Source organism: Athene noctua, chromosome 14 (assembly GCF_965140245.1).
Source record: "Athene noctua chromosome 14, bAthNoc1.hap1.1, whole genome shotgun sequence".
NCBI classification, from domain to species: Eukaryota; Metazoa; Chordata; class Aves; order Strigiformes; family Strigidae; genus Athene; species Athene noctua.
The window spans coordinates 5,475,923-5,501,762 of record NC_134050.1 but is presented as its reverse complement, the minus strand read 5'-3'; the positions used below and the strand labels follow the sequence as shown (position 1 = coordinate 5,501,762).

At 35.0% G+C, this 25,840-nt stretch overlaps 1 protein-coding gene across 1 annotated transcript in view; it reads right to left on the bottom strand.

Annotated features, from left to right (window-relative positions):
* Positions 1-1,915: 1,915 nt before the first annotated feature.
* Positions 1,916-25,840, bottom strand: part of KIF18A (kinesin family member 18A) — a 38,901-nt gene continuing 14,976 nt past the window's right edge. Inside the window, exons 11-17 of the mRNA XM_074917998.1 lie at positions 21,817-21,981; positions 20,562-20,683; positions 19,003-19,241; positions 7,097-7,580; positions 6,489-6,593; positions 3,787-3,896; positions 1,916-2,064 (exon numbers count right to left, since the gene is read on the bottom strand). Coding sequence (XP_074774099.1) covers positions 1,916-2,064; positions 3,787-3,896; positions 6,489-6,593; positions 7,097-7,580; positions 19,003-19,241; positions 20,562-20,683; positions 21,817-21,981 — 1,374 coding nt within the window. The remainder of the gene's footprint in view (positions 2,065-3,786; positions 3,897-6,488; positions 6,594-7,096; positions 7,581-19,002; positions 19,242-20,561; positions 20,684-21,816; positions 21,982-25,840) is intronic.

Below are 25,840 nucleotides of genomic sequence, written 5' to 3'. Positions count from 1 at the left end.
TTGTTCAACATGATAGAGAAGTATTAAAATGATTCCCTTCCCCCCTTCATTCTACTGAAATTACTTGTATCACCTTGCTGAGATGTGGTCAAGTCCCAAATTCTAGTTTTCAGACTTTTCTGATGTTTAGACCTTTTTTCATAAAAGCCTTTTCCACAGCCAATATGTTTCTCAGCCCTCATTGTGTTATCAGCATGACCCCATGCTCACCACAACTATTTCACCTATATTGCCTTTAGAATGCAAATAGGATTCAATTTTTCTCATCTCATTATTTTAACTAGCAATGCCTGTTTCTCAAGGAATCATTCCTTCCTCTTTGAACTTTCCGGATGAAGTCAGCCTTTTCAGTGTTGTCTGCTCCTCCCACATATGGTCCTGAAAGCTTATACAGGCAGCCATCACTACCTCCTTCAGAAGCCTTCTGAAAAAAATAAGTCCTTGCAATGTGTCAAGAATAAACATGTCAACAGTCAATAGCTGGGGGGGAGATTTAACTGGGAAGAAGGTTTATATTAGTGTGACTAGATATGAAAGACTACAGAGAACAAAAATAAATGAATAAAAATTTTCAACACTGAAGCAATTTTAGGAATAAATTTGATAAAAGCTATTAGATCACGGAGTCCAGATCTCTGCTATGACAGGAAAACTTGTGATGGAATAATAATATTTCACTACCTGTGAGGCTCTTCTGAGTCCATGACTACTGCTGAAAGCCAGAACATTCTTCTGCAACATACTTTGTGTTGCTTAACTGCTTGGGTTGCAAGCTCCTTGCTTCAGACAGTTGTTTGACACCACTGGAACTAGTTACTCGACTTCTTCCTCTAGGTCTCCTTAGCTTGGAGAAATTCATGCATACACTTATATTTACACAGACCAAATACACTAGAACCATGTTCCTAAGGGTGGGCAGACTGTCAAGGCTACAATACCACTCTACATAACTACTTTATCTCTGAATATTTATCATTTATCAGAATATACAGTATGAACTATGTGTACTTATCACAATACTTGTTAAAATTAATTTAGCCATTTTTTATAATGGAAGGAAAAGACACAGAAAAGTAATTTTTTTTAGAAGTCGCAGTCACATTATATTGCTCTTATTAGAACAAAAATTTTATTCAAAGTAATTACTATAATTATCCTATGTACAACTGAATTTAAACAACTGAAAAACAAAATGGGAATATTTACAATCAAGTATCAGACTAAAAATTGAAAGGCTAAAAAATTTTTGATAATTATTTCATTAAAAACACTTCTCATAAGTTATTTTATGTCTCCTGCTACTACCTTGGTAATATCTATCCATGCTAATGTATCTAAGAATAAACTGGCATCCTAATGCTAAGCAGAAATGCATTTTAATATTAACATCTGTTTGACTTGCTTCCAAAAGAAAAACAATTTTAACATTAGGAAGTTTCCCTGAAAATAGTTTAAGCAGGTCAAAACTTTTCTAACTTTTGTATCACAAAAGTCTCATTAAAAAATTAAGACTGTGGATAAGAAGTTTAAAGTAGCATCTAAAAATTACAGCTCCACTGATCCCCTTAAGACTTTCACTGTCCGAAGTATTAGTCTGTCTGTCATAAACACAGGGAAATGCTCACAAAGATTATGGCAAAAGGTGTACTGTGTACTTTTCCATTTTCAAGTCGAAATGAAGTTTCTTATTCTTTCATACACAAAAGACATTTGTAAGCTTTAAGACAAGACAAAAAAAGAACTGATTTTATTTTAGAAATTAACAAAGTCTTTGTATTTCCAAGAAGTGGTTCTTCCTAATATAGTGCATTATGAGAGAGACATCTTTAAAACAAAACGATTCACAGAAAACTGAAGTCACCCTGTTCTCACTTGCTATCCATCAAACATGCTTGAAATATGGATGAACCTAGAACTAAATCCTATTTTTTTTTTTACAAACATGAAGTAAAAGATTTTTTGATGTCCTTGATTTCACACCCAATGCTACGTTTCCTTCAGAAAGGCTTCGAAGTAGGTTTGGTGGCACATTCTGTCCTTGCTTCAAGCTCCTCTGTTTAATTCCTGGTGAAGAAATAAATATTTCTCAGACAAGACACTCATTCAATAAACATAAGCAGAATTTGGCCTACCTGGATCTCCTTTACAGAGCAAATCTAACAGTTTTTACACATATTTCTTGTCCTTAGTGAAAGCCTGCATTTCTGTGTATCAAAATTACTCTCAGCTCAGTAATCCAATATGCTAATTGCCTAGAAACTCCAATGATTAGACCTTCAATTGACACAAGCCACAATTAAGAAGGCACAGTGGTCTACATAAAAATGTATAAATATGTTAAAGTTTTATTAATCCATAGTATTATAAAACAGTATTGAAAAGTGAACACTAAGTCATTGCAGAGAGTTTTGTCTACTTAAACAGAAATCAGCTCTTCCTCTTAGGGATTTGGTCATATTTCGTTTCTCTGTAATGCATGCTTTTGAAAATAAAGTGTAGTTTACATTCTGTTAAACTTTGAAAAATCAAAAATCCAGTCTGTATTTCAGAATGTGGTGCTTCATTACATAGCTTTTTAATAACACCAGAGTTATGATTGATTTTAGTAACTTCAAAACGCAGCCTTCAGCAGTAGAAATTGATACTGATTTAACTGTGGACTTTGCCAAATAAGTAACTATCAGTTAGACAACGTTCAGCCTCATATTTACACTTTTCACAAAGTTTACTGTAGTACAATATCAACATTTTTCATGGAGAATAATAGATATTCTTATGTACTTGCTCTCTCACGTCAGTTCTTACATAAAAACGCATATATGCTGTAAAAGTATCGCCCATGCCACTGGGAAAAGCTACACAATTGGACTCCTTCATAACAACAGCAGACTAAGACTTTAAATAATCTCTGATCTCCTCTGAACTGCCCAAGAAGTTGGACTAAGAAACATCATTGTCTTTCTGAAGATAGAAAGGAAAGGGAGACAAGTGTGTAGACACAGTAGGAAAGTCGTAAGGATTTAGTGCATTAACATCTACTGCAGTTGCCAAGCAACTTAGAGCCGTGCACTAGGAAAAGGAGAGGTTTTCAGAAAGTTGTGAGCAGAAGGTGTTTGTGCACATCTACTGAAAAAATTATTTCTAACTGATTTTGTTACAGTAAAGATTTATATACCTCAAAAAAGTTGTGTGATTGTAGCAGACTTCCACAGAATACCACCTAATAGTATTAACAGCAAGCTGTTAGAAACAAAATAATTCATAAATACTGCTTTAAAATACTTTTTCTTCAGCTGTTGTTTGTATTGGCCCAAAATAGCCCCAAAGTTTAAGTAACAAATCTCTAAAAAAACCCATATCTGTAAAAACAAATCAGTGCAGTGTTATAAAACAAAGCAAGCAATTAAAAACAGGTATGGAAAATATTAGAGGATTTTATTTCTTGATATAACACATAGGTCAGAAATAAAGTTGTTAATCAAGTTCACTAAATTTCTCAACAAGTAGACAATCAATTTTCGGTGGAAAACCTTAACTCTTAGAAAAAGGTTTTCCCAGCAGGCTTGTTGTAATATTGAGTTTGATTAGATACCATCTAGATAGCAGGTTCGACATTCAATATTGGGGTTTTTTTTGAATGAACGGATAATACTGTTCAAACAGATGACTTAGTGGACTGATCACATGCTGTTAAATTGACAAAACTGATTATCAACCTTAATTCTGGACCTCCTGTACAAGCACAGTTACCCATGCATTATCATACATTCAAGTTTTGACACTTACCTGCCATTTTGGGTACTCTCAAAGCTCTATGGTTTAACAAAACCTCTCGTCGAATGCGTTTTGCAGAAACAGAGTCTTGCAGGCTGCTTAACTCAGTGTTTGCTGTAGAACTGGAAAAATAGCCAGAAAAAAGTTTGCTTTCAGTAAAGTGATTAAACTACATTACAGCAGCTTAGACCTTGCAGTGTAGAAATACATTAAATTACGTTATGTAGTATTGCTAGTTCATAACAGAATGCAAAGAATAAACTAATTTATTTATGATATATATATATATGGATATAATTCCCTTTTCTCCTTTTTAAAAATTTACAAGAGTGTTTCAGCTGTGAGAACAAGAACTAATGTCGCAACCAAAATGAGACCAATATGCCACATTGTTTTTGGAAACCACAGCAGCCAGTTTGACTGTCATTGCACACAAATTATACTAAGAAATAATCTTAATGCACATACAAAATCCTTCAAATGACCAAGCTGTGTTTCGTGAACAAATCACCTTTTTTTTTATTGCTACAATAATTTTCCTATAGCTTCCAACACAGTTGGAGGGGATGGCTTCATAGCAGACAAAACTTCCCAGCTAAACCGCAAAAAAAGCTATTTGAACTTCAAATTCGTTAAGACAAAACCTCTACACTTTATAGCCTTTTATGTGATGGACTTAAGCTCTCCAGTGAAAATTATGAACCTGTCTGATCTCACCCTTTGACCCTTACCTCGGTAACTTCCCCAGTTCCACTCTGTAAAACAGCCCCACAAACAAGCTAATTCTATTTATGTCCCAAGTTTCCATGTGTTTCCCATTCCTTCAATGATATTGTATTATTCCCCCTTTATAGTCCCCTAACTTACACTAGTTAGCTTAATAATAATTTTCTCCCCAATTGAAAATTTATATCAAGCAGTAAGGACTGAGACCTGCCTTGTGCTAGTCCTAAAATCTATTCATGTATGCTTCTTGGAAGGGACCTTATGCCAATAATAGTGTAATGCTATTTAGTAAAAGCAGCCTCTGTCTTATGACTGACTTGTCTCTTAACCCTTGTCCCAGCAATACAACTGTTAGAAATGATATTTGTAATGTAGAGATTATGTCTGAAATTCTTATTTTTATTCTAATGTTACTAGGAGATGAACGACTGGAGCGAACCACTTCAAACAGGGAAAGTATGGGAGAGAAAAGGGGGAACAAGTAAAGAGAAAGAATGTGACATGCAATCTGAAAAGTAAGAGTATATTCCTTTTCTCCTTCACAAACAAGCTTTTATTCCCTCTCTTCGTCACCAACTATTTGACAAAGTCCTAAAGAATTATGGTTTTACTGAGACAGAAGAAATAAGCCCTCAAAAATGATTAAAAATAGGGGCATTTTCCTGTAGTGTTATTCTGACTTGAGAACTGGAAAATACAAGTTTGAGACACAGAAGGAATAAGATAAAAAGAGGTTTTTGGGAAGAGATAAGCATATATGTTTGGAAATCATTACACTTATTATAAAAGAAAATACTCCTAAAGTCTTAGGACATTTACCTTAAGATACATCAGGCTCCAAATGTTCCCATACCTCTCCCTAAGGAGAATCTAGAAAACTGTCTCAGTTTCAGAGAGCAGGTGATTAGTTTTGCTAAATTCATAATCAACTATTTGAAAAATTGAAAATGCGAGATGTGCCTCTTTTCTCAGCCTAGAGCAATATAGTTTAATCCCCATCCTAAAGCCATCTTAGCAAAACAGTTTAGAACAATAATTAAAAACAACTATAACAGGAACATTAAAATTGGCTCAGGTAAATCTGTCATCTTCTAGGAAGATTTTTTATCTCCAAGATGCTAACAAACCAAAGAAGTGCTTAAGTGTCTTCTATGTCCTGTGATCTATCTATAGAACTTGTTTTAACAGTCTTGAAACATTCTTTAGAAGACCTATGAGGTGGCAACTCCACTCACTGTCTAGCATCAGGTGACTCATACTATGAGCTTAACAAGGCTGCAACAACTTTTGCTTTTGGAAAAAGAAAAAAAAGTAGATAGTAAAAAAAGAAAATAAAAAAGAAGCTGCTTCATCAGTACTCACCTGATAGCTAATCCTTAAATACATTAATGAAAACAAAAACGTACAATTCCACTTAGTGCCTGTTCAGTTTTGGCTTTTCTGCAGCCCCTACCAAACAAGCCTCTTTCAGGGTCATAAAACAGAAGTGATGAAATGGGAGTTCTTCCCAGAGCAGACCACAAAAATGAAGTCATAATAACTGAGACTGGAAATGAAATGTCAGAAAACCAAAGGCACTGGCAACGTAAGTATTGTTAAGCATTTTCTCCACTTTTTATTTTCCAATATGCTCCAGTAAATGCCTAACATTTTCAAACAAATTAGATTTTTATTTGATGATGGAATTCCTCCTTTCAGAATTATGTGTCATCCTGCCATTTCAAGTAGACAGCAGAAACTGAAGACACAATATTAGCTTGTACTTAACAGAAATTCTTAAAGCAAGAGTAAAAAAAGATTCTACTCAACTTTCCAGGAAAAAAATAAATCGTTGAATTGTCAACATGTTTGAGACAGAACATCTCATATGTAGGTCCAGATGACTTGTGTAAGATATTTTCAGGTTTGAAATATAATACTCAAGCTGAAGTGACAACATAATAAACGAACACAAACTCATTTGTATAGAAAAGTTAGTTTAACCTTACCTTAATACCTTTCTTTTTCTCTCAGCAGCAGAAGTCATTAACATGTATGAGGGCTTCTCAAGCACTGAAGTAGGATTTTTGTTTTTTAAGGAAGAGAAACCAAGTCTGAAATCAAAGAATTATATTTTTTAAAAACCATTCTTGGCATAAGTCAAGCAAAGTTGTTCTTAATTGTAAATAAATAAACGTTAAGTTGAAAAACAGTATCAGAAATTTGTTTCAATGTTACCTGAGGCAGCTTCACAGGACTTTACCCATACATGGCAGCTTTAACAATGGCATCTCTCAATGTCGAAGAGCTTAAGGCATCCATTTTGTAGACAAAGTAAGGCTTAGAGAAAGTAATTTACCTGAGGCGTCACAAATGCAAAAGTTTTCGGTACATACCTTATACTACAAGCTAAGCTTTCAGCTTCATCTGTTGTTGCTAACATACCACTGATTTCAAATAATGACAGAATTGAATCTGATGTTGATTGAAACTGAGGGTTTGATTTTCAAAACATTGGGTTTACAAGTAAAACTGACATCAGTGGAAATACCCACATGAAGATAAGCAGGATTAAACTGTTTGGGTAATATTCCTTGCCCGTATAAACAGAAAATACCTTTGCAGAATACTATCACTGCATGGCTGTGACTCCTCCACAAATGATTCAGTAGACATTTCAGTTGTTTCACCTGTCTCTTCGTACAGAATTACTGTTGAGTTCATGTTGGCTTCATCGCACTCTGGGGTTATGTCACATGTGGTGTCCATAATATTTGCCTTTTTCACTGGTATATCTGTATTACACGCATTGCCTTCCTGAAGGCCTGCAAGGTGTAGAGCTTTCTTTACCACAGTCTGTGTACAGCACCTTTGTACTGGCTGTCTGCAAAATTCTGGCGTGTACACAATAGGGCGAACGTCCTTGGTAAGAGAATCCTCCAGATGAGAGAGGCTGGAGTGCTTGGATACAGCAGGACTTTGAGCTGTGACTGGAGAGTCCATTAGCTTCCGCCGAGTTCTTTTCTGTGGTGGTACTACAGATTCTACAATTTCCTGTGTATTTTTATTCATTTCTTCTAACGGTGGACCAAAAGTTGTACCTGTACAACATAGACAACCATGGTTAGCACCATTTATGTATATTTACTACTAAAACATTTCTTGTTCCCACCTCTTCCCTGCTGAAATACGTTTATTAGTAAACATTATTACAAATACTATCTATTTCATTTACATATTAATTTGATCATATAACTGAAATGATTCCTACTGCAGCATTGTCCAGATGGTAGCATTTGTTCTGTGGCACTCAATATTATAAATATGCATAGGCTGATATAGTTAATCCCAGAGATATTACAAGTAATCACAAGTAAGATGACACATGACAACAGGGAATGAAAGCGTAAGAGTATCAAAAATGATCACATTATCATGACAAACTCTTAATTTAACGAAAAATGGTACTATCATGGTAATCTACGGCTGCCTGATGATTCCAGACATTTTTTCCCCTAGCAAGCATCATGAATGAGAGACTGTTGTAAAAGGAGGGTTACAGAATCACTTAAAGGGGCAAAATTCTTTGACATTTCAAATGAGAAAGGAGTGTTTTGGAAAAAGGGAAAGAAAGAAGTTACTCAGATCCTGTCATCTCAGTATATCAACTCCGAAAAAAAAGCTCTTCAGTAAAAACCCCAGCCTTAAAAATAACAAAGCAATGCAGCAGTAGTTGGCTTTTCCCATTCAGCCTGATTTATAGTATTTTTCTTCAAGTGTCACAGTATTTTTATTTTCAAGCAGGTGGTAATTAAGGCAGTCTCCAAAGAGAGAAAAGGCCTCTCTTACTAAAATTTACAGTAAAGGAGAATAATTAAAACAGACCACTGTTCAAATGGCTAGGCTAGCAGTGACTTAAGTAGTTAATAACAAAAAAAATCAAGAGTAGCAGAGGACTGTCAAAACCTCAAGTGCTCCTGTATTTAACTTCCAGTGTAAAGTTAAAAAATGAAGTAGACTACTACTCTTAAAATGTCTATGGATTGGCCCTACTTCAGCTGGTAGCCACAGCATCATAGTTCCCCTTTCTGCACTGTCCCCTTCATTCCTATGAGCAACGAAACTGTAAAAACAACTCCTGTTTTTTAAATTGCTGCAAGTTATTCAGGAATTAACTATGGCATTCCTTTAAAAGTGTTAATGAATATTTATTTATTCTAAAATTCCATTGGCTTTTTGCCTCAGAGTAAGCAAGGTAGTTTGAACTCCTCAGTCTGAATGCTTCTTTAGTTCTCCCTCGTGTGTTAACAAAGCATTTTAGCTGTTCCATAAAAATTCGACAAGGAAGAAAATGGATTAGATACACATATTGCATTTTCCCCGCCAAGTTTGATTTCTTACAAAAAGCAAAGCTTAGATTACTGTAGTCTTTACTCTGTTTATCATTTCTCAGCCTCCATTTAATTTTGAACTCCTTGCCCAGTTGCAATCCAATCTGCCATAGGCAAGAGGCTTTAAGAATGCCAATTCCCCAAGTCCCCTCAGAAAGTAGAAGTCTTAGGGAAAAGGCTCAACTAAGAGCCCCGTTGAAGGAAAGCTACCAAAGGATGAAAGATGATCTCGGCACCAGTTTTTCTGTACACACTTTGGAACTAGACACACCATATGATGGATTCCTCATGCCCAGCTACACGAGATGATGCCCAGTTAGAAGATAGAAATTAAAGCTGGGAGGAGACAGGAAAGGATTTAAAGACTACCGTGAGACCTAGACCTGTTCTGGGAGGATGAAATGGGTACTATCCAAGTGTGTACAAGTAGCAAGTAAATTATATGCTAATATATAGGCCACGAATCTATTCTATGTTGCCAGAACTTAATTCAATAATGAAACCACTGAAAAAAAACAAAGCAAACATTTATTCCTCACTCGAGGGCTCGGTTTCAGGAAGAACAATGTTTAAACTATGATGGTTCAACAAACACACATCATCTTACCCAACAATACATAAACAATAAAAGCAGGTTATAATTTAGACTAAATTGCTTATGGGAAAAGATGCCTGGACCATTACATGAACAACTACAAATCTATTATGCTGTTTTCAGCTTTGAAGTAACACAAACATGGAATACCCAGGCCTGAGAGGACTATCAGACATGAAATAACTGAATTGTGAATTTGTGTGTGTGCCTGTGTACAGTTCACTACATAGGAGGAAAGGATTTTTTTTTTTTAAATGTAAGAGGCATTATTTTCTCATACCTAATCTTAGTCTAATTCACTATCAGCATTCACCAGGTGAAGTGCAGCAGGTTGCTGAGACACAGTAGCTTGGATTGCAATATAAACATTAAGCTAATTCAGAATATTCTCTATGAGTAGTGAAAGGGAAGTAAAACAGGGCCTGTGTGTCTCCCAAATAATTTTTATTTCCACCAGAAATATAAACCTACTTCAATGAAGACATTTTTCTCCAAGACATAGTAAGATTTTGTTGGCAACAAGCAAGAAAATTATTTTCAGTATGTAGTCTGTGACACTTATCAACAATGCTATGCTTCATTAATGTGCTTGCTCTTTAATTTTGGTTTCATGAGTACAGTATTATTCTTCTATTCAAAGATTAACGTTTCTTTTGTAAAAAAAAAATATTTTCTAGTCATAAAAACCAAAAATTGAGGTCACAACTTTCTTTTAAAGATTTTTTGACAACTTATATTCTTAAACACAAGAATAAGCTTTATCTAAGGATTCCAATCTAGTGCTTGAAATAACTATCTACTAAACATTTCAGGATACGTTTTAAAAAACAAATTATTAGGTTTTCCTCCTGTTTGTATGCATCTGAAAGTGTGTGTTTTGGGAAAAATAATGGTTAGAGAATTCTATTTGTTGTTACATTAGGACAGGGAAGTTGCAGTTTCAGAAAGTTTGCTTACTGTAAGACACTGAGGTTTTGCTAATGTCTTAAAGTTACTAGGAAGGAAGTCTGATGGAGAAACATTTTGATGAGTGCCAAGTTTTAGAAGCTTCTCCACGACTAAATACTGGAAGCATTTTTAAATTAACTGTAAATGCAAGCATTTAAAACATGAACTAAATAGGTAAAGAACACAAAAGTATTGCCAGCATTAATAATTTGTTGAATTTCATCATAATGAACAGTATTTCATACTGTAATACAAACACATTAATAAAAAGATAGTTGCAGTAACTCTATATAGGGCAAATATAAGCCGTTAGTAGAAACCCAGACCTATTTTTAAAAACGTATTTATTTCTGGAACGAAACTCATTGTCAAACAAAGTTAAAACAAAACTAGCTTTTCTTGCCAGTTAAATATTGGAAAGCATATAAAATATTCAAGAAGTGTCCCTTCTCAAAGCCTTTTGTGAAAGCATTAAGTTGCTCCTAACACAGTAAACAAGAAAGTAAACAAAAACATCACCAGCAACTTGGCTTCACTAAATAACATAAACCAAATATGTGACCAAAAAACCCAACCCCAATTCCATGTTAGCTTGCTGTTATACAGTATATAGCTGCAAAGAGTTATGATCTGAAGTAAGCAAATACAGCAAAAAAAACATTTAAACCCAGAAAATAAAGGAATACCAGTGTTGTTATTTCTGCCCTAATAAGGAAGCAAAATACTGAAGCCAGTTGCTGATTTTTTCCAGGTGTTTTTAATAGCTGCCATTGAGAAATTCAAATAAAATGGGCTCAGACAACAAGAGCTGCTACAAAACCACTAATCCTATAGATTTCAGATGACTTCAAATGGTCATATCGAAGTATTTCCCATTAAAATTTTTTTGGGGTGAGAACCTACTTTCAAATACTTGAAAGGCTACTCAATATTATTAAAAACTGATATTTAAAGGCATACTTTAAGATTTTCACACATAAAAATTCTTATTGAAAGAAAATTTATACCTCAAGCTGACACCAAAGTAATACGCCTCAAACTGAATCACCATACCTTGCCTTTCCTAAACACTAAATTCATAGTTTCAGCATAATTTTGTCTAAACAAGCACCAAATATATCAGCAAGCAATTTTAGAAATGTGGTTATCTACTACTACGTGGCTTATATTGCAATGGGACAGCTAGAACCAGGGAGAATTAGTTCCCATAAATCTTATTTGAAAAGGGAAAAAGAAAAAGCTCCAGAACATAGGACTTAATGTTTTAAGCGGCAAATATGAACTTCCAGTATTAAAGCAACACAGAATAGACATTCCTTTCATAGCAGGTCACGCCTACTAAAATCAAAGTGTTTCTATGATGATTTTAGGCAATGCTTTCTCCCAGAATACTCAATTTTAACATGACACTGTTGAGTGCTTGCAGGTGGGATGCATGTTTATGTTACATGCTTTAGCACATGCTTTATCTTATTGCCTAAATATTCCAATGAATGAACGGAGAAAATTGAGACAAAAGTACATTCCTAGTTAGGAACAACTGAGGTAGTATATAATATATTAATAAAATATCACAGATGAAGTTAAGGAATTGGTTCTTGCAGTAACACGCAGTAGATACCCCATTCATACCATATAGAAGTTTTAATATTAAGAGCAATCCTCATCTCCCACAGACTGTTGAGCTTGCTGCAGCATGCTATGGCAAATCCCATAAGCATAAAGGGGTTACCAAATACAGATCTGACAAATGTAAGATTATCTACTTGGAAGACTATCTACAGGAAAGAAAGTCAGCTGACTCTTGTCCTGTTCCCACTGTCTTAGGAGTGTGTTGCTGAGAACTACTAAATACAGGGTACTGAATGTGTCATAATGATAGACCAAGTATGGCTACTCATATTTTCTTGAAAAACTAATCTAATTAGTTCCTGAATTGATGTCTAATGCTTTTCTATTTTATAATTATATATATATATATATATAATTACTTTTCTACTGAAAGACAAACAATACATTCCAACTCTAAAGAAAATCTCCAAACCTGTTCCATAATAAGGCAGGGAAATAACAATGGCTTTGCATTTTACAGCCAGTTCAATCGTTTGTGTCAGACTAAATATCACTGAATCGTGGTGATAAGTTTACTTTTTATTTCATATACAAAAATGAATCATTATATACGCTACAGAAACATCCTCAGTTAACCTGAAGGAGTAGTTCAAGAGAAAAATTTAGAAGTAGTATTTCCTTAGTTAGTGCTTTCAGCCACAATGCTTCTCTTTAAAAATAAGTATATTTTGGAGAACAGATCACATATAATGATCTTTAATTTCAGACTGATGATTATAAAGGATAATTGTCAGAAGTCTTTCAGATATTTTTTTTTTTTAGGGATTCACTCGGAAATTAAAAATAAAAGTCTTCCTCCAACCACCCCCACCCCCCCTCACCAAACGATATGAGGTGGTTTTGGTCATTAGTTTGTTGTATTATTTGTCCCAGAAGACTACTCCGAAGAACTGAATTATCAGGAGAGAAATATAGCAATATTAGATATTTACAGCCCTATGGGTTAATATGAAAAGCAGAACGCAGTATTTGTGAAACATGAGTCACGGCAAAAGGGAGTAGAGTTCATGACAAAACGACTCTGATGAATTGGGTTAGTTCTAATTGATGTTTGGGACAAAATAATGGCCAAGACTTCTCTTCTTCTGGAACTCATGTTAATACATGAGTAAGGGGATTATTTCTGGAAACTGGGCTAAATTAAGTCTACCAGGTTGTTCTGCTAAAGTGAAATCAAATATTAATGTATTCATTTCAATAAACATTTCTGGGCTACCAATGATTGATCCAATTACAATATTAATCATACATTTTCATTCTTTTAACAACTGACTCATGGAATTCCGAATTGCAAACAAGGTCTAGTGAATGCATTTCAATTATTTAATATTCATGTGACCCAAAGGTGTCCCTGTGAAGGCCAGTTTCACAACAGTTTTGCAAATAGCTGTGAACCGAAAAAGGCTAAAATCCAGGCTGCATTCTTGTGAGTCCCAGTGGTCAGGTGTACCATTTTATACAGTGTGAGAAAAAAAATACCTAAAAGTCATATAGGGCAACGTGAGAAAGCTGCTCAGTATCAGACAAATCTTTCCTATACGCAAGACGGATGCTTTCACTACTTTTAATCAAATCCTTTACTACAAACAACTACACCCCAATTTTTCTTGCCGTGCAAAATAATAAATTGACTTTACTTTCGGATGTTTGTGACAAGGGGAGGTAATGGATGCTTTCTCTTTTTTTTTTCCTGTAAATCAATTCCATTCTCTCAATGGTAATGTACAGTAAGGCTTCCGGAAATGGGATGCCTGAAACAATGCCAAGAACTTTCCCATTCACAGAAATACTTACAAATACCAGTCAGAGCTCTCCATCCGTCAGTCCATACTCTATGAATACTGTATGGCTCTCCATTAACCAACACCCAACAACGGGGGCCCGAATACATTTTCAAATGAACTTACGTTCTTTTCATAGCTGTGCTTTACGTGATACAAATAGATGAGTCGTTCATGAGGTTGAACATTTATGGTTTCATGAAGCACACACAAGCTTAATATAAACTTATAATATTTGTAAACAAAAATGATAGTGGAAAACCAGCATTTCCTCTGCAAAACAACAACTCTAGTTTATAATGAAGGTCAGAATAAATAGTTAGTATAGGTGGATGCTTAAAAACAGTATATGTCAATAAATACTTTTTTTTAAACAATTATCTGATTAATACAGAGTGGAAGGTATGGTTAAGATATGTTACAGAAGACCCATGTTAAGGCTTCATAATGAAAATAAGAGTAGACATTCTGAAAATAATTTGTTTTTAGTCATATTTTAAGAAACAAATATTAAGTTACCAAGGAAAACCAATATTTTAGAAGTAAAATGTGAATACACTCAGTGGGATAAACGTAATGTAAATATTTCAAAGGTTTTTTTACTTGAACAACTTGAAATGAAAAGATAATACAGATGTTTCATTTTAGATTAAATTTGATGGCATTCTATTTTAAAATTTCTGAAACAGTAAAATAGCCACATAAAATAAGCACAATCCGAAATTTAAGATTCAGATACTGTTCTTTACAAAATACTTGAATCATTACATGTAGACTGTGTTAGCATGCCCTGCAAAACAACGTTTTGTTAGATCAAATTACTTGTCATGCCTAGCTGCATTAATATGGCACTGTCTAAATGAACCAGAAGAGCAAGGAACATAACCTTAAAACAAACTGTGAATTTTCCAAGAGCTACTTCTGGTACCCGTGGTAGTGCTACTGTAGATACAGATGACTATGCAATACTACTTGGTTGGATGAGGTTGCTGATCAAGTAAGGTAGTAACATACATCTCTGACTTGCTCTGAACAAAGCATTTACAGAAGGTGTTTAAAGGTGACAAATGTTAAAGGAAAAATAAGATAGAACGAGGTCTATTCCTGTAGTGAATCACTACATGTGCTTGGCAAAGCTTATGAGCTTTAATAAGCTTTCTCTAAAAACCAGGTTTTAAGCACAAGAATTGACTACCTTGATAACTTAACCACAGAAACAGATGTTGAATGAATGGCCAGAGAACATCTTAGTCTTTTTCCTCTCTCACTATGACTTGATATTATTTAATGCAATAGGAGACCGTTTCCAAGGAAGAAATCTTCGTAAGAAACAAAGATTCTTGCATTACTGGAATTCACCTGAATTTCTTACTATTTTGAAACTCCTGATAGGAAGAAGGATCTTATAAAAAGGTAACATCAAAACCAATCCATACAACAAAGTAAGCATCTTTGGGACTATTTTTCAAAACTTTCTGTAAGCGCCTTTCAACGATACCTGGAATAAAATACCCTACCCTTTCACCTTTGCTATCCTTCCCTTAAACTCTTTTTTAGATTCTTTTTCCACATCAAATACTAGTTTGACTTCCTTCTTCAGGATCAGCTCATGGAATGTAGTAAATTCTGAAGAAACCTATGAGAAGTTCGATCTCTGCTTTCACAGCTTTTCCTACTCTACAGAAATTATTTAGCTGCTTCAGCCTTCGGGGACACTGCTTATAATCAGAAGTTATTTACGGGACTTAAAACATTTTAATTTTTATGTGAAAACACTCAATAACAATTCATTTGCATGTGAACAATGTCACAGTTCTCTCTAAAAAGACTGCCAGAAAAAGGTTACAGCGTTGTTAACGAAGATTCTGTAATGATTAGTGCCTCGTGTTTTATGACATGCGGAATTCAGCAGTTTAAGTACAGATGTTTTTCTGCATCACTAACATTTAAAATGCATAGTGACTAAACAGTAAGTTGCAATTTATTAATGAATATGAAATTTGCATATATGGATAACACATGGATACTGCATATGTCCTTAGATACTTTTGAGTTCAACAGAAGGTATGTAATTATTAACTTCATAAGCTTACACTGAAGAGGCACCTATATTTTCCTCATAAATCTTGTTTTCTGCATGAGTAGCACCTCATTTTTGCAGAGGAATTTTTATCTCAGAATATTCTTAATATAATACAGTAATTAATAATCCTTAATACACATTTAAAAGCTATACATCACATTTGTTACCAGCAGACCTAGTACATTCTCTTCCTCTAAAATGCTCTAAACTTACCTCTCATATGAAATATATTATTAATTGGTGGCATTATATTGCCACCAATTAACTTCTCTACCCTCTCCCCTAGATTATTTAAAAATGAAGTTTGAGACACGAACACTAAGTGACCTATATATTTAATGGTGTATTTTAAAAAGTGATTGCTCTCAACTTATAACATGAAAAATAGAAACCAAATCACAAGAAATGAACTGCATTGCTTTTTCCTGCTGACAAGCTGGAGTCTCTGCAATTATGTTACATGTGAAATATGGATTTTGATATAAGGATTAATGACCACTGTGTAGCACGTGGCTAATTTTTTTTTTTTCATCTTGGTGCAAAACACTATTTCCTTCCCAACATCTTGAACGAATTGTAAATAATAAAATATCAATGCGCCGAAGGTGTGAAGGGATCTCTATAAATCTTCCTTTTTATTTGTTCACTAAGTTCTTAGGTCAGCTCTTGCTAACATTTGCCAAGCATACTTCCGAGATGACTTTAGGGAGAAGGAATTGGATTCTTGAATAATTTATTTAATCTTTAAAGGAAAAAAGAAATTACTACATCCTTCCTATTTCTAACTGGGATGTTGCTGTTGTACTACTTCACATTTTCCCATGCTAATGTATTTTTTCTGATTTATGCCTTTTTTTTTTCTTAGCCTGTTATATACATTCTGCACAAGAGAAACAGATTTCCATAATGTAACATCAGCTAATAGTTCAACATCTCTTAAATGTGAATTCAAACCAACATTTGAAGAGCTATTTCACTGCATTTATTCCGTGCTCAAGAGGAAAATTTTTTAAGCACTGGTGAGCGGATTACTTTGTTCCACCCCACCTCCCAGGATGTATGGAAATGACTGTGTTAACACCAGTAGTATTTTAGGTAAGGACACATTAAGATTAAAGTGATACTGCAAAAATATTGCTTGAATTAGTTTTCTGATCAGAGCTGCTACTGTTCATGTTTGCTTGTTAGCTCAATGTTTTAAGTAACTGAATGCCAAATTAATCATTTTTAGAACTTTAACTTCTTCCAGTGTGCAAAGCCAATTCTCAATTAAATTCAAATGTCTAATATCAAGTTCTCAGTACTTTAGTACCTATTAACAGTATGTCTTACTCTGTACAGTGGCTTATGTTTAGAAATTTTTGTACAATGGCTACCGACTGAACAATGTCTTATACTAACAAGCAGTACTGAGGAGAAAAAGCTGTTGAAGAAAACTTACTTATGTTATCTCACCAACTTAAGCTCCTAATGAGAGGTAGATTCTTTGTGAACATTAAGTTTTCGATAATTTGGAAAAAAAATCCCGACAACCACCATTAAAATTATCACCACATTTAAACAACTAGTCAAAATCAAATGGAAAGAGCCATCAGATGAAGAGTCCAAGAGAGAAACCCTGAGAAGCATCTTGTTAGAAATTATCATAACCTTTCCTGTAAAGGTTACAAAATTTGGAGGACAATCGTTTCTACCATATTTTCTCCTGAATCTAATGAGAGGGAAAGGAGTTAAAGTAATGTCTCCTCTAGTTCCTTTTCCAAAGAACAACGAGTAAACAAAAATAAAAATACCACATAAGACTTTGATGGACATCTTCAGGGAAAGACAGCATTTACAGCTGAAAAAAGTTCATCTTAACTGAAAAATATGGTGTCCATTTACTTAGGTGATCATCCAGCTCAACAACATTTAGAACAAGAAAATAATTGAAAAACCTTCACAGAAGACTTTAAAGACAACCCCAAAAATTATGTCTAATGATTTTAATGGAGGGAAACGTTTATGCCTTAAAATTTTGTGTGCAATTTAAATAGTAATTTTGATTTAATACAAGCAGATCTAGCCTCTTATAACACAGGACTTGAACTCCACTTACTTGTGTCAGGAATTCAAATTCACAATGATAACCCACATAGGACAAGACAGAATCTCCACAGTCAACGTTTAGTTACAAAGTTTACCGGATCTGTATTTGTGTAGACTTCCCTACCTATTCTGACAGATAAATAAAGTTCATCTAAAAGGAAAAGTATATAAAAATATGCCTATGATATAAAATAAATACCAGCTAAGAGCACAGCTTCATGTTTGTCTTGCACATATACAATACCAGTATCTAAATGAAATCCCACTGCACCTGAGTCTTTATTTCTTATTTTACAAGCATAGAGTAATTTTCAAGTGTAGTGTGTCCCCCCCAGCCAAAAAAAACCAACCAACCCACAAAAAAACCCAGCCCACCCTCAACACTATCTGACCTTTACACTGCAGACAGTGAAATACTGGGCATCAACTCTCTGGTATGATTAACAGCAATGCAAACATATGCCAAAAATCACATACACACTTAATGAGAAGAGAGGCAATAAAAGGTTTTGGCAGAATAATTCTCCGAGTGAGCCATGTAGAGAAGGAAAACTAAAGGAAGCAGGGAACTAATTTCACAGTGTTCCAGGGGTCAATGCTCTTCCACAACTGTCAGCTTTTGAGAAGCTGAAGTATCTGCTTTTCCCTTGTTACCTATGGATGTCTTTCAATGTTATGGATTATTAGCTGTGTTCAAAAAGCTCCACATGTGTTAAGTGCTGCCTATCCAAAGCACTAGCTATGTTACAACGGGAGAATGAGGGAGTTACCTGTTGGCAGAGTGTTTCTAGCCATGAAAAGGTAAATTTACTTCCTGTAACTAATCAACAATAGTATTTAATTTACAGAAAACAGGTCTGAGTCATGGTTTTATATTTGACTTCAGTATTTGCAAAAGTGTGCATTCACTGTGTTCATGGATGACATACAGCTTTTGCAGGAGACATTTAACAGTCTCTTTAGTAACTTTACTTCCAGCAGAGGACAAATGAATAACATACTTACGGCATGGGGTGTTTGGTCTGCTCACAAGTTGTGGGAATGCTAAGATAGCTGACAGCTCTAGTTCATGGTTTTGATTTTGTTTCTTTCTTTCCGTCTGGTCAGCCCAAGCTACTGATTTTTGTCTTTGAATCAGCTGCTCAACCTCCCCAAATTCAGTCTCAGTTAAATTATTTGTCAACCCAGCCTCTTTCAAAGTCAGGTGTTGCTTGCGAAGAACTGGAAGCAAAGTATTTAGTACTCTGTAAAACAACAAAAGGCAAGACAAATCTGACTAAATGGTAACTAATCCAATCATTACTAGCACTGCCACTATTGGGAATATGAGTGGTTTTTTGCCCTTCTCTCCACCCCCACCGAGTTCTGCTGTGTAATTAATTTTAATGTATTTTTAGGGAATATCATGACACTGAGAAGAACTATTAATGACTAAATAGACTTGATTTATCTCTTTTGCAAAATCTTATATTTCACTCTAAGCATTTACTAAGTGTAGTATTTCCTCACTGTCCAAGATATTCAGCCCTTCAAACACTACAGAAATAGTGTCAGTATATCTTGATTGAGTTCTGGCTTTCTAAAATCACCTAAGAAATGAAGAGTATAAACCAAATAGTGCAGTTGAAAACAAACACTTCTTAATAAGGTGTGCATAGAACCTTATTAGAAGCTTAGTCCAAATAAATTTAGATACTAGTATCTTTAATTAAAGAACGGAATACATTAAGATCCACACAAAATTGCAGATCACATTAAAGCGACAGAAGTTCAGGAATTTAACTGTGGAGTCAGTTGCAAGACTGAACAGTAGGTTCAAGCAAAAGGGAAAGGGATATGTATACGAAAACTTCAAGAAGAAACTTTGTAATTACTGACAAGGTAGCTTTACAAATTTTGCTTTCAGTTTTGCAGGTTTATGTATTACTTTTTATAACGATTATGGTGCCTTTTCTCCAAAGGAAAAAGAAAAGCTGGTTATTCATTTCAGACTTTAATTATAAATTTAATAAACTTATTTACGGAACAGATTTGCTATTGCTTCCCATTCCTTATGTCACACTCTGAAGGCAAGTCTCCAACATTTTCAAGAGACCGATAACAGAAAAAGAGTCAATGCTTACCTGTAAATTTGGCTTTTTTCAGTTTGACTAATTGTTTAAGTTTTATACTAACAATGTATAATACAGATAATTTTATGTCTACAGTGCAAGAAATAAAATAAGAACACACAGACTTATAAAAAATCAACACTGGTCTTCAACACAGAAGAAATTAAGACACCTTGATCTACCGAACAATTTGGAAAAACTATGCAAAGAAGAAATTTAAATAGAAACAAGTACTAGAATATACCTGCAGTTTCTATTAAGCAATGGTGGATACAGACCAAGATTTATGAAGTGATTATTATTTTACATATCTTTTTGCTTAAGAAAACATAATTGTAACGTAGGATAAAAGTTTGAGAAAAATCTTGCTTCTATTTCAACTAAAACTAAATTCTAGGTATGTCTTCTGAAGTTACAAATGTCTTATCACACCTGCTATGAAACCATACTTACTTTTCTGTCTGCTTGTAATGCTGATCTTGAAGGGCCATCAGAGATAACATGTGGTCAATCTGGGCTTTTAGGTCCTTAACTTCTAGATTTAAATGACAACACTGCAGATCTTTACGGAGTTCCTTGGGAAATTAGCAAGAAAAAAAAAATAAAAAAGCTGCACATCAAACAGATAGTGAAAAACTGAAATTTAGATTAAAACCAATATTCATTAGCCCTATATTGAAAAGATAGAGTGGATCTATATTATTATAATAAAGTTTTATGGTTAAAAAGTATGAATGGTTTGGTTTTTATTTACATGTATAAATATTGCTTTGTAAATTCCTTTGACCAATAGTGGGTATGCTGTAATTATCATTAAGAATTCAATAGGCACACACATATGTATAGCTGTGCATGACCAAAAATACGTTTCCTTCTTTTCTTGTGTACTGGCTCCATATCTGAATTTCAGTGACATTGTTTGGGACAAGACTTCACTGTATACAGTCATCTTCCTGATATGCCAGTATCCTGTTTGAAATACTAAGGTATCAACACATTTTAGTCATCCCAATAAAAATACAGGTATTGAAATATATTCCATTACATGAGTCACAAGCGCTCAATACAAAATCATTTAAGCCATTCGAATTGCTGGCTGAAACTAAAAGGCAGGGAGGAACAAGCTCCCACCTTTCTTTTCCTTTTCTCCTTGTTCCTGCACAGACCTTCATCCCTTCCCTTCTGACAGCTCTGGTGCTTGTCTGAGGCCACACTGAGCTGACTCTACTTGCTACAACTTGGCAGAGAACTCAAGACAACTTCCACTTCTTTCCCCCTTCCCACTCCTCCCTTAGCACCCTCCAAAAAAGAAATTTTTTTTGGCCAGGCTAAGAATTAGTTTGTCACATGGTTTGATGAGCATCAGGAGCTACTATAAAGGCAAGACTAGAAGTGTATGGCCAGCAGCAGGATCAACACTCTGGCAGCCATTTGAACTGCTCAGCCATAGCACACTTATTGCCCTTTAGTATGCATTTTTGTATGTAATCATATACTTTCATGAACAAGGAATACTTGCACAAACAATGAAGTACTTTTAGGGCAGAATAACAGAAACAGCTAACACTGGAATTTGAAGCCACCCTGAAGGCTAGAAGTCATGAGTAGAAGTGAGATGAAGAGAAAAAAAATAGTAATAATCTGTTCTTAACTAGTCAGACGATACTACAATACATGAAATATGCCCTTAAAGTGAAAGGCATTTTACCTCTGGTATACACCCATCTTGACTCAGGAGGCGCATTTCATTTTCAACACGATGCAGCCAATTGGTATTTTCCTCAAGGTGTTCAACCTCCTCTTCCTTCTTCTGCTGCATGTGTATGCGGTGGGTTCTAAGCACTGCAAGCCTTTGATCCCGCTTGCAAGTGGCCTAAAGATCAGCATTTAAGGGGAAAGCTGTCAAATGATTTCCACAAATATCTCTGAAAAGAATTTTTTTTTTATACTTTTATACTTGTCATGGTTTAAGCACAGCCAGCCACTAAGCACAGGCAGCCTTAGAGCTCATGGGTTTAAATAAGAATAGTCTCATAACTAAAATATAACAACAGTAATATAATTATTGTAAACAAAAGGAATATAATTAAAAAAGAAATAAACCCCAAGAAAAGAGAAGTGATGCACAATGCAGTTGCTCACCACCCACTGACCGATGCCCGAGCAGCAATCGGCCCTTCCCGGCCCAGTCCCCCCAGTTTATGTACTGAGCATGCTGCTCGATGGTATGGAATAGCCCTCTGGCTAGTTCTGGTCAGCTGTCCTGGCCGTGCTCCCTCCCAGCTTCTTATACTCCTGCTTGCTGGCAGAGCATGGGAAATGAAAAATCCTTAGCTCTGGATAAGCACTGCTTAGGAACAACATCAGCGAGTTATCAACTTCATTCTTGCACTGAGTCCAAAACACAGCACTGTACCAGCTAGGTACTAGCAAGAAAATTAACTCTATCCCAGCTGAAACCAGGACAATCCTCAACTGGGCATAGCAAACATTTTGCATTTTTGACCAGTTTAATAAAAGTGAAGTAGCACATTCTCCTTACAGGCCTTGCTGAATTATATTTAAAACACTTATAAATTCTTTTTCCTGTAAGACCTTATAACAGGGACTACAGTCATTTGACTGTTCCCTTAAAGAATAGTACATTCTATTTGATCCAGTTTCTGTTTTAGGCCATAACTCTCTTAAGTTGGAAAGACTGGAAAAACTTACATGTGCACAAACACACTTCTAGATACAACATAATTTCTAGGTACTCAAGCATGAATATGAAGAAGGAATTTTATCTGCTTGGTTTTCCTAATGCAGTATGTCCTCGAAAAAGCCCACTAAAAGATAAACTATTTGACAAAAAGAAAACCCTCTTATCTTCAAGCATCATAATTCTTCTGATGCTTCTTTGAAATCCAACAACAAAAATACAGAAAACCAGCAACAGCAAGCTGGATATGAATGGGGCAGTGTCCTAACAAGGCAAAGGAGACTCCTCCTATTCAGAGGACAACTACAGTTTGTGATATACTTTAAAAATCAGGTCACCAACTAACCATAAAGAACATCAGCTTTAGCTAGAGTTCAGAGTTCAGCCTAATCTTTTCTAAGTTAAAAAACCAAAACAATAAACCACAAATATTTTAAGTATATTGCTACACTCAACAAACATACAGAAGCCAGTTAGCTTTTGAAAACTATATAGCCTACGTTTCTACATCTGTATGTTCCAAAATTAACACTCTAAATGAAAATGTCATCAATTAGAATAAATCTACATATTTAGATTAGCAGGCCAAATTAGTTCTATCGTACAACGTCCTAAAACTCTGAATGTACCTCTCTAATGTTGCACAAAGCAGAAATCGCTCCATCCTGTAGAAAACAGTACGTGGAAAGATGCAGGGTGATTTCTTGAGTTGACTTTTCCAAATGGTTACTTCAGCACATGGTGTGCAGAACACAGAACCAGCGTGGTAAAGACACCTGAACTACATTTGTGCTCCAAGCAAGTTACCAGGTCAAAGATCAGATTCTAGTCAGAATTTCACTTTGCTTCCTCTTTAGACTGTCTTATCTGCTAATATGGCAGAAGATCCAGAGAAGACAAAGTCACTTTATAAAGGACAGCTCCTTAGGTAAAGTACTAGGAAAAGCTAACGGTCAGACTAAAGCTTACAATGACCACTGGTTCCCTCTGACCAATGAGACTAAGGGAGAGCTTTCAGGATAGCTAAAGCAGAGAAAGTCAAACGCAGTGTTTCGCATACTTCAGCTTTTACACTGTGCAAGCGAGGTATCAGGATTGAAGGTGTTACTGACAATATCCCACCATTTGATGAACCCATCCCATAGGCTCCCAGGAAGAAAGGACATGCTACATCAATATGCTAGAACATAAAAAATATGGTTGTGTGTGCTAGCTGTTAGACAGCCTCTGGAACACATGTAGTCTTAGGCAAGATACTGGGATACTACTCTGTTTTGTAACTGAAAAAAAAAAACCAAATCCCAAGAGATACAGAAGAAATCATCCCTCCCAGGCTAAGAGCTGGGATATATTAAACAAGCATTTTTGAATCCAGCATGGGCAACTGCAGTAAGCAGAAAAACTGAAACCAAGACAGACTGACTGCTTTCCAAGAATACGCTCCTTTTCCAAGCAGTAAAAATAACTTTGAAGCGGCAATCAAAAATGTAGACATGATTTTAAATCTAATGTACTTTTTTAAGAGCCTGTCAAAGTACCAGCAGTTTTTTTGCCATATCTTTAAAAATAAAAAAAATTTCTAAAACAGATTCCATGACTGATGCAGAAATCTTCAAGATAAAATAGATCCAAACTGAACAGATTTCTTCATACCTCAGCAAGATTGCTAAAACTAACTGTAATACAGGGCCACGTGCTAACTTTTTTTTTTTTCATAAAGAGGAATGTTGTGCTCTTGGCACAAAGGTTTTCTGGCTAAGTGCTGTAGCCAATACCTAGCATGCAACAGGAAAACAACACAGATGCAGAAGTACAGGTAACAAGAATGGGGAAATGGGCATTAAGGAGGACGTAAACAGGCCCTTTCAATGGGAAGCATCCAGGTCCTAAAAAAAGCTGTAAACAGGGTCAGTTCTATGGAAAACTAAATCATTTATTAGTGCTCCAGGATGGACTGAATGCCACAAGATAAATTGTGACAAAACTTTTGCAACAAGAAAGCATTTTTAAGAACAGAGATTAAGATAGCCTAAACTTATGTAAGTTTTTACCTTCTTTCTGAAATTAGTGTTTTGATTTAAAGTGGTCAAACCAGAGTTGTTTAAGTACAGGGCAGATATAATTTGCTTTAATGTGTTAATTTACCTAAAATTGTTATTATATCTAGTGACTCATCACAGACAATTAAGTGTAAAATGAGAAAATACAAGTAAAACTTTTCCCTTAAAAATTATTATTTCAGAAATACCCCTGTGGCCTAACAGTGTATTTTAGAGACAAAAACCTAGAAACACTTAGGAAAACAGCAAATGTATAAAAGCACAAGGAAGAACAGAAGCGTTATAGCACACAAAGGAAATGTGAACAGTTGCTTTCCTAATTAATTGACTGGATTCCATAATAAAATCCAATTTGTTCCATAGTAGTCACAACAGGACATTTAATTTTACCATTACAGTGACTTACTCTGGTTAATAAATAAGGCATTGCACTTGCAGGACAGTGACTCTTGACCCTTTGTAAGTCACATCTCTAAGTTAACTAATGGCAAACCCAACGTCTGAGTGCAGCACTGCTAACATTCAAAATAAAAAAGTGAAATCAGCTTACAAAAAACATTTGTATGAAATACTCCTCATTATGAACAGAGATAGACCTATGATCCATTGTAAGCAGCTTTTAAAAGCACGTCAGATCAAAAATATTGCTTTGGAGTTTCTATGGCGTAGAAGAGAATTCTAGAACACGTTAGTCACTTGAAATATCTTCATTAATGACAAGCAAAACCGTGCGATATATTTTCACTTTGACATTTATCTAAGGACCAAATTTCATGTGAATCACTGGGAAAAAATAGTCATATGGTAAACTATCATTTTCAGCCGAATACAGATTGTTTCTGTGACTAAGCAAAATCAACCCCACCCTCAACTTCCTGTCTACCTAAAATACATTCCTTTAAGCTAACTTTTATCAGATAATAGATACTATTATTAAGATACTATCTAATCATGCTTATTTCTTTATACTT